The 10,735-nt window shown below is 35.7% G+C and overlaps 1 protein-coding gene across 3 annotated transcripts in view; it reads left to right on the forward strand.

Moving 5' to 3' along the window:
- Nucleotides 1-910: 910 nt before the first annotated feature.
- The window catches only part of ddc (dopa decarboxylase), a 229,050-nt gene continuing 219,225 nt past the window's right edge, over nt 911-10,735 (forward strand). For 2 of the 3 annotated variants that reach the window (XR_014200730.1, XM_082150389.1), the window contains exons 1-2: nt 1,300-1,487; nt 7,627-7,835. Coding sequence is in view for 2 of the 3 variants with exons in the window: in XM_082150389.1 (XP_082006515.1) it covers nt 7,635-7,835 (201 nt within the window). In the remaining variant the exon portion in view is untranslated. Of the gene's footprint in view, nt 1,488-7,608; nt 7,836-10,735 lie in introns of all 3 variants that reach the window. The other variant, XM_082150390.1, reaches the window with a different exon arrangement.

Here is a 10,735-nt window from a genome sequence, read left to right on the forward strand (position 1 = left end):
TATGCAGCAATGCGTTTTAAACTAATGCAAAAATTAAGGATAATTTTTTGGCTTCAGTATTCTCGAGAAAAGGGTTTTTCCCGTAGCGTAAGCTAGCTTACGCAACACTCGTTCCCTCATCTAGAGAGAACCGAGGTTACGTTAGTAACCGAGAGCGTTTTTTATTATGATCATGTTGGTCAACTTGTGGTTTTAAATGTATGTTGTTTGCGTATTTCTTCTTTGTGTGAAGGGCCATGACTGCTAATTTATTTCAAGCAATTTAAAAATATTTAATTTCATGTCCATTTAAAAAAAATACAATTTTGTAAATAAAAATGAAATCAAAATAATACAAAATACACTGTTTTATGACTTTTTTCATGCAGATTTTAAAGTTTACATTTTTTAAAAAATTATTGTTTTGTTTTGTGAAGTAATAGGGGAATTAAGTTGTGCAATTACACAACACTTTATGTATTTAAAAACAATTGTTTAAAGCTTATGCAGCTGATAAATAATGTTCATTTAAAATTCAGCTGCCAGTCATTAATATTCAGAAATCAGAAAAATATGTTGCATATACTGCATTTTACATACTTCCTCTAGATATAGCAAATACAGAGATTCTGTAGCTTACTGTAAAAAAAAAACAACAATAATTAAAAAATAGTTATTTACTGTAATCAGAGAATACAGTAAAATTCTGTAAATTAAATTACCGAAACGCTACAGTAAAAAATACAGTAACTGGCTGGCAACCCTGCTGCCAGCATTTTACTGTAAAATTTACAGGTAATTTTTAACAGTGTAACTAACAGTCATATTATTAGCTTAGATCATTACAAACCAATCACCAGAACAAATCACAGCGAAGAAGACGTGAGTGACATTGATTTTTACTCAACTGTATGATTAAAATGTACATGTATCTTTCTATTCAGAAGACTCACTTGGTTGTTGTGTCCAGTGATCTCCCGGCCGTGGGCAACTGGAAGTTGTTTAAATTGTCCGTGGTGAAGAATTCAGATTAAGTAGGTTGTATTCGTATTAAGAATTTCCACGACAGATCTTACATATGATATCGTACGTAAACCTTTTTTCTCAATTTCTATATGCCATTATTGTAATAATTTGATTATTCAGAGTGATATAATGGTCTGCACTGTACACTACAGAGGGTGGTTGCATTTTTTTATGTATGACTTGTATTGGTCTGTATGTCTGTAATTGTATTAATGTTTGTGGAAAGTGAACAGGTTCTCATTAACTCCTTATGAATCAGCTCCTTTTGCCCTGCCTGTGCGCGCTGCTCTGAATGAAAGCCTCATTCTGATTGGCCGTCTGAACGGTGGCAGGGCTGATAAACCCCCAGGCTTCCCTGCTGTTCCACATCACTCTGCTTTGCTCTCTCTCAGTGTGTGTGTGTTTATATATGTGTGTTTAAAACAAACAGAAAGCGTGTAAGGACCGACGAGTGGGACATCTCTTCTTTTTTGCCTGACACTGTAAGTACAATGAAAGCTATTAGAGGGAAGAGAGAGTTATTATGAGCACAACACTTGTTGAGCGTTTAGAACACCGTCCAGGTACAAGGTCCAGATACAGGACTATTATGGGATTTTGTCAGGCTGATAACATGCATAACTACTGAGGTGGATTGTTTTTACTTTCTCTTTCTGCATTTTGTTTCTTATTATAAAGGATGTTGAGTTTAATATTCATTTAAACAAATGTCACCTTGCCAGTTAAATCTAATAAGGCAAATGTCAGCAGACTTTAGTTTTTACTCCATTTTTACAACACCTACTTCAGTGCAGCATGACATGTCATAAAGATATCTGCACTTGATAACCCATAAAGTGTTTACTGAGATGCTTGTAGCTTTACAAATCAAAATCAGACTGATTATTAATTTAAGCTTTTAAATGCAAGTTTTCTTTCCTCAAAATTGTTTTAAGAACATTATGATAATGACTGATCCAAAAATGCTTCTTTGCAATTGCTGGTTTGTTTGTTTTCAGAAGTATTCTTAAGTTGAATTAGCTTTAATTTTCATTTAGGGCATCATGTAATGTATAGTAAAAATGCTTGCAAAATACAAAAATAAATAAAATTAAAGCTGCAAGCAGCATTTAGCGGGGTTCAAGCATTTAGGGTCTTTAAGCACATAAGGCAGTTTAGTGAGTTGTCTGAGTTTTTGTTTAGGATTTACAGGCTTTTGAGTGTTTTTTGCCATACCCATTTTCTAAATGATCCTGTTATGGCTACCCAATGGGTAAAGTTAAAGTTTTTTATATAATTAATAATCTAGAGCTTCCAGAGAATTGTACTGTACTGGTATATTTCCGATCGGGCGAAAAACCTAGGACTAGTTCGCAAAAGTAGGTTTTTAACATAATCGCAAGTATTTAATGAACAAATTGATTGACAGCAGTAGTTCTTGAGGCAAAGTTGTTCAGTATGAGGAGATCTATCAAATGATATGCATCACGTGATTACATAGCCGTAAAACCTGTTAGCGTCAACTAGTGGCTGATTTTTCAAAATTCTTACAGACCTCTAGGGCCACGAGTCGAACATGCCCACCTAGTTTCGTTCTGATCGGCCTCCGTTAAGAGCAAACTAACAGCTTTGAATTAAAATGGTGAGGTATCCTGTTGTAAACATCAACCATGCCTGTTGACAGTTCTCTTTTGTGGGAAAGGAATGAAAAGTTCTCAAATCCGCAGCACAGCCTCAGACATAACATTTATATCCATGATCTGCCATTTTCACTATTGTCCTTGCTTGCTTCTTCACAATACCTGCAGATCTTCTGCTGATTCGGCTGTGCAGGTCTACATTAACACTGCCTGGCCTAGAACATGGACTGGAAAATGCAAATTTGGGGGGTATAAATATTAATGATCCTGACTCCAACGTCACAGTCGGTGTTATGGTGGGATTCACTCATTTTTCAGCGGTCTTTTGCAAACAGGAGATTTACACATGAAGGAGGAAACAATGGTGTTTGAGGCTCACGGTATGTCAGTTCCATGTCCAGAACTCTTATCATTCAACTATGCCAAGATAAATACAGTTTTCAACTGTATGGCACCTTTAAAATAGATGATTAGTAATATAATGCTTACTTGGAGTCTGAAATGGCTTTAACAAAAGAAGAAAAATATTCTTAGATTTCTGTTCATTCTAATCATGTACAAATAAAGTAGCACAGTAAGATTACATTTATTTGAATGCATTAGTGAGTGTGTGATTGTGCTGTGTGTGCAGCGTATCAATACTAAAATTGAAGGTGTAATTGATATCTTTGGTGATAATATCTGTAGTAATCATAAAAAAACAATTAAGAAATAAAGAATTAAAATTACAAATAATATTCTATTAAGATATGAGTTACAATAACATGATTTGCAATAGTAATAATATCAATAATATATGCACAATACACACAGATTAGACTATCAGGTCTGTGTCTTACAAAAACATTAGTATTGCAGCCAATGTGAGTCTGTGGGATTTATAAACAGACAAAATATGATTTGAAATGTTATTTTAATGATTTTATTAAGTTTAAACAATATTTCAAATGGAAAAAAAATTTAAAAATAATATTTTAGTGAGCAGAATGAACCAATGAGTGTTCTTCTTCTGGTGGTTAAAATGTAAATGAAAACAATAATACTTAAACAATAATACTTAATACACTAACCATGCTTGAACACACACATGCACACACATTTTGTTGTAGATGGAGATATTTAAAATAAAAGATAGGTAACAAAATGATAATTGCAAATCTCCTCTGTATAACACCATTTTCAGATTTCAAATTAATCACTGAGAGGCAGAATTGTTCAAACTGAGAGCTCAGTAAAAATGAAGTGATAAACTTTGACAAAACATGACTGTTATAATAGGTGATTTTCATGCAAGTAATTTGATATAGTCCAAAAACTAATGCAAAAGCACAGATGAAAATATTTTATTAAGTAGAATGTCCTGCAGAGGGCAGTAGAAGACCACTAATTGACTCACTTTCATTTGAAAGACTTTTTTATCCACCAGTAAAACAAAGCAGTTTCTCCATGTTCTTTCCATTAAGCATGCTTACACACACAGACACACACACAAACACAAACACATCCACACACACAGATACAAATATGTTTTCAATGTCTTTAGGATGTGTTATTGTGAAAAAATATTTTAATGGTCTAACCATTTCATATATTTCATTGTGATCTATATTATCAGTCCAATAATAATTTAAAAAAAATAGCTTTAACCATTTGTTTGTTGGCCAAAGCTGAAAGCTGATAAAAAGATTAATACTATATCTAATACTGCTGCTCCCTCTAGTTGACAACAGTGGAATTGCAGCCTCCATCTTACAGTTGAAGTGTTTGAATGAATGAATGGGAATTTGGTTTTTCACTTATATCTCGGGAATGCCCAGGGCAAATTACACCACATTTGAATCGAAGCTAGCAGAGAACGGGCCCTTTCCAACGAGCTCTCACACAAGGTTCGGGGTGGTTTGGGTCGGGAGTTGCGGTCGTTCAAAGTCGGGGGTCCGCGGGCTTGCGATGCGCGGGGGGGCGCGCTCCCGAGGCCCGCGATGACACGTTTCGATCAAGAGCGTGGAGAGGACCTTACCATCAAAATTTGAGCACGAAACGACTTTCCGTTTTCAAGTTATGAGTGAATTTGTACTGGGGGGCGTGGCCTAAATGCCGTTTTACTTTCGTTTTCATGTTAAATGTTAAAATAATGATTTTATAAAGTCTAAATATGAATTATATAACAATATTACGGAGTAGTATGATGAAATGACAGCAGGGGGCAGTAAAATACCACTTATTGGCTTAATATGTCATGGTATTCATTTTAAGGCTACGTATTGAAGTGACCCTATTATAGCCATCCAAATGAAGAAGTTATACTTTTTCTGATAATTATTTATCTAGAGAGTCCAGAGAATTGCACTGCACTGGTTTTGAACATTATTATATGAACATTATATGTTCATAGATGGAAAACACTATTTACAGCCAATACAGGCAATTTACCATAGGAAATATATGGTTTTAAAGCCTTTTAACAGTTATAGCGCCACCTATGGTCCGATCTCCATAAAATGTTGCATGCTTGTTAATGATGTTATGTCACATATGCTCATCAATTTTTGTGAAGTTCTGAGTTTTCGTTTAGGATTTATAGGCTTTTTAGTGCATTTTGCCACGCCCATTTTCTTTATGACCCAATATACCCATGCGAAAAATGCAAAAGTTCAACTTTTTTTTGATAATTATTGATCTAAAGAGTCCATAGAATTGTCCTAGACTCGTTTGGTTCTGATCGGGCGAAAAACCTAGGACTAGTTCGCAAAAGTAGGTTTTTAACATAATTACAAATATTTAATGAACGTTTTGATTGACAGCAATGGTTCTTGAGGCAAAGTTGTTCAGCATGAGCAGATCTATCAAATGATATGCATTTTGTGACGATAAGTGTAACACCACGTGGTTACAGAGCCATAAAACTCGTTAGCGCCAACTAGTGGCCGATTTCTTTCAAAATTCTTACAGACCTCTAGGGCCATGAGTCGAACATGCCCATCGAGTTTCGTTCCGATCGGCCTCCGTTAACCTTGTCTAATAGGTGCTCAAATTCATTGGCCGATGGCGGCCATGTTTTTCGAGATACACCAATGTCCTCATAGACATACATGGCACCTTGGACCAAGACACTGCATACCAATTTTCAAGTCAATCGGACTAACGGTCAGGTGGTTATAGTCTGTTTTATGTTTTTTTCATGTTATAGCGCCACCATGTGGCAAATCGCCTCGATTTTTTTACTGTGACCTCAGATTGATCTCTTACACGTGTGTACTGAGTCTGGTGAAGATACCTCATTTACTTCTGGAGTTATAGCCGTTTTAGTAAAATAGGCTCCTCCCACAACGTTAATTTTGCGCCCCCTAGCGACCGTGAATCGAAATTTCTACTTTTTTTCGATAATTATTGATATTCAGACTCCAGAGAACAATTCTACACTGGTTTGGTTCCGATCGGGCGAAAAACCTAGGACTAGTTCGCAAAAGTAGTTTTCTGACAAAATTCAAAATGGCTGAAAAATTTGCATACCGGAAATGAAATCGGAGATATACGTTTTTTTCTTCAGGAGTCCAGCTTTCCATTGATATAAGACACTTGAGTCTACGACATATGGTCTAGGAGTTATGACCAGTTTCGCGCTTTTGGTCGCTATAGCGCCACCTATGGGCCAATCGGGGTCATACTCTCTGAACCTCTCCTCGATTTTTGTACTACCATCTGGCAAAGTTTCAAGGTTCCAGCTCTTACGGTTTGGGCTGCACGATGCGTTTTACGGCGGAAGAAAAATAATAATAAAAATCAGCACAATTACAATAGGGTTTCAGCACTTCGTGCTTGAACCCCTAATAAAATCCTTTTAGGGATAGGGTTAGGGTTTGTCAATGTAAGTCCATGATATTTCCTCAAATAGCTAATTTATATTTGTACATGTGTGCAAATATGAACAACTAATAGTACTTACTAGTAGGTAATCAAAACGACTAGCCACCTTCTGGATGAGTCATCACTTGCATACACACACACACACACACACACACACTGACACTTCTCAATCCATTTGTATTATGTGGATTAGGGTGAAGAGATAACAGCCATACAAATAATTAGTAGTAGTCACTGTCACCAACCCTGCTGATACAGCCAGAACTATTTTAAAACAATGCTTTTACTGACATACTGTAGTTTCTTTCTATTATATTTGCAATTTATGGTCAAATTTAACCAATAGCCTATGTGTGATTGTGTGAGGAAAATCAGTGTCATACATTTTAGCTATTAGCTATGCCAGCACACTGTTAAAATTTAGTTTGGAAAGTTCACATTGTTCATTTTTTATAGTATGTATTTGGCAACCTGTGATGTTCTTATCAGCAAATATTGCTACTCATGTGCAGGGATGATGGTTGATTATGTTTTAACATACATTTTGGTTGCACTTTATTTTACAGTACGTGCACTTAAGTGTACTTACATTGTACTTACCTAAGAAAGTATAAGGTAACTACATGGGTTAAGGTTAGGCTTAGGGGAAGGTTCAGGGTTAGTACCTAGTTATTTCCCAGTTATTGCATTTACTATAAGTACATAGTATGTACATGGGAAACAGGACTGTAAAATAAAATATTCCCTTTTTTCATATTCACACAAATAGAATTAATTTGTGCACTCTGCATGAGGTCCATCCATTATTTCACAAGGTTTATATATATATATATATATATATATATATATATATATATATATATATATATATATAAAAATATTACCTAGGCATCTAAGTTGAAACAATAAAAAAATAAAAAAATAAAATAACTGCTATAATTACATTTCTGGTCTTGAACATGTGGCCTTTGGCTAGTTTTCCGGTTAAGATACTAAGAATCATGTTGTCCATGAAAACAGTCTCAATCACACTAATATAATTACAGCTCTCCTCATTTGAGGACATTGAGAAGGAACTTATAGTATACATCAGATTGACTTTCATTCTTCCCACTGAAAGACTCTACTCCTCTTTCAGCCAAAACGATGGACGCTGCAGAGTTCCGGAGACGCGGGAAGGAGATGGTGGACTATGTGGCAGATTATGTAGAGAACATTGAGAAGAGGCAAGTTTACCCTGATGTGGAACCTGGATATCTAAGGCCATTGATTCCCGAGGAGGCGCCGGAGGAGGCAGAGAACTATGAGGATGTGGTCAAAGACATAGAGAGGGTGATCATGCCAGGGGTGAGTCAGTGTTAACCAGCTCTGACATCGTTTTACTGTCTTAAAGGGATAGTTCACCCAAAAATGAGAATTCTGAACACAAAAGAAGATATTTTAAAGAATGTCGGTAACCAAACGGTTTCTGGTCCACATTGACTTCCGTATGGGGTAGCCTACATCATAGACACTGATTAGAGAAAAATACCTTTTTATAAAATACTAAAGTGAATATGCAAAATATCTGTATTTAAAATGTGTTTTCTATTAATAATATTTGTATCTATTTAACAGAAAATTTGTTAAAGGAAAAAACTATGAAACAAAATGTATTAAATATATAACACAAAAATCAAATAATTATTTTTTAAATTATAATTATTTCATTGTAAATAATCAGTAATTTAAATTTAATTGGTAACACTTCATTTTACAGTGTCCTTGTTACGCTACATACAATGTATACATACAAACTATGTATAATTACATGCAACTAACCTAATCCTAATCCTATAGTAAGTACCCACTGTTAGTTAATATTTCTTAGTACTTAAATGTATTGCTACACTGTAACAAGGACACCTTAAAATAAAGTGTAGGCATTTAATTTATCAAACGTTTGTAAAAACTATGCAAAATGATCATTTCAGTTCTACATTTATTATACAGTATACAATTTCCTGAATGTATGTTATGTTGTTTTGTGTTCATATGCTTAGCTTAGTCAACAACTATAGCAAAAATATAATCATTGAAATTTTATTTTAGAAAGCAAAATTAACAACAACAAAAAAGAAAAGTTGTTGCTAGAAAAAAACAAAAAACATTTGTCTAAACATTCTAGTTATAGACACAGAGCTCTTGTAACATCTAGTTGAATCAGTCTTTTTAATCTTTGATGGTTTTATTTTTTTAAGATTGGAATGAACCTTTGCCATCTTTTATCTAAAGTTGTGTATATTTCACTTACTGACATTATGTCCACCATTTAAACTGATAGTCTACCAAGTATTAAACAGATAAGATGATGGAGTTATGTTATTCACTATGCCGATGATGTAACATCTGTGTGATTCGTCTTGTACAGATAAAGATACACTGTATTTTGTTTTATGGGCCAGTGGCCATATTGAGAAACCCTCAAAGTTTTCCTTCCTTAGACATAGCCTACTCAAAGTCCACCTTTTTTGTGGCTGGTAATCTGATAGTAAGGAAATGAATCATTAAAGGTCCCATGACATGAAATTTTCACTTTCTGAGGTTTTTTAACATTAATATGAGTTCCCCTAGCCTGTATATGGTCCCCAAGTTTCTAAAAATTTCAATCGGTGTAAATCGAGCTTTTGCTATCTTTCTCTGCCTTTGAGAAAATGGAGGCTCATACGCGCTGATCTTGAATCTCCTCCTTATGACGTCATAAGGAGGAAATGTTACCTCCCCTGTCTCTGCTTTGCCCGCCCAGAGAATATTTTCCACCCATGAGAAAATGCGCGCGCGCGATTTTAGTTTGTCCACGAGAGATATCATGGCTTTTGAGCGAGCGAAGCATAACAATTGCTCAATAATTGGATGTACAAATGAACACCGAAGGGTCAATACAGAGCTGGGCTTGCTGAACGTCTGAAACTAAAGTCTGGATCACTCTCTTTGGCTCAGCTACACACCTCGGACAAGTAAGTCAACTAATGATATATAAGTGTGTTGCTTTACTGTTTATGGTTACCTAGATTTTACACGTAGAATGTGGCTGTAACATTAGCTATGCAGTTTATGTGTATGAATACACACACTGTAACGCGAGTGTTGTACACGTCTTTGTTATTTGGATAACCGTTTTCCTGTTGGTTACTTAAGTAACTTGGAAAACCTAGCACTTTGAGATTTCGCTGAAATGTAAAGTGCATTACAAATAAAATGTATTATTATTATTATATGGCGCGCGCGATATCCGCATTTCAAGATCGCAGAGCTTGATGTAATTGTAATAAGATAAATTACAGACGTTACAGATCTCTCATGAAAAGGCAACAGTAGGTTAGCGTTAGCTACATGATAATAACTGTAAACCATCCGAATAAAGTACCGTATCCAGACATAATATTTTAAACTAACCATTCGGAAACGTCCTGCTGGAGCCGCTGAGTTGCAACTTCTTCATCCGTTGCTTCTCCATCTGGATCAGATTCTGGTTCAAACTGAAATGCTTGAAAGACTGCGTGTCTTCGTGCCATTGCTATATCCAACGTAAACATGCACGCCACGGTACCGTTGCGCAAGATGGTCAAGGCCACACCCACCCTCCACCTTGCGCCGCCTTTCTCCTCCTCCACAGTATTTAAAGCTACAGACACCGAAACGGCCCGTCTGAAGGAAGCTCATTCTGGGACTGGCTTGTAGTGGCTATAATTCTGCACCGAGGCAGAATTTTTGTAAAGAGATTTCAGATACAGTACTAGGGACCACTAAGGCCTATATTAAAGCCTACAAAAAGTAGCATGTCATGGGACCTTTAAACTCTGACCTGGGGTCAAAGAAAAGCCTCCCCCACACCTTAATTTCATAGCTCAGAGGGAAAAAACTAACATTTTAATTCAGTTAAAGGTGTTAACCTTCCCAATGTGTCCACTTAGACCAATTTTCCCTTTCAGAAGTCCTGTTTTAATGCCTGCTTAAAAGTGTGTGCTGGAGCTAATGAATGACTCACAATAGGAAAATCCTGCAAGAGAGAGACAGACGCACAGTGCCTCAAGCTCTCTCCTCTAAAACACATGGAATAATTTCATCTAGCCTTCATAATTTCACCTAACCTTTAACTTTCTAAGAGAAAAACCCAAATGTCACTATTTCTGAAGTCATAATCCATGTTCAAAATAGTAAAGGTGAACAACAACAAAGCAACCAAACTAAATATGACAGATCACAGC

Source organism: Leuciscus leuciscus, assembly GCF_965113295.1.
Source record: "Leuciscus leuciscus genome assembly, chromosome: 20".
NCBI classification, from domain to species: Eukaryota; Metazoa; Chordata; class Actinopteri; order Cypriniformes; family Leuciscidae; genus Leuciscus; species Leuciscus leuciscus.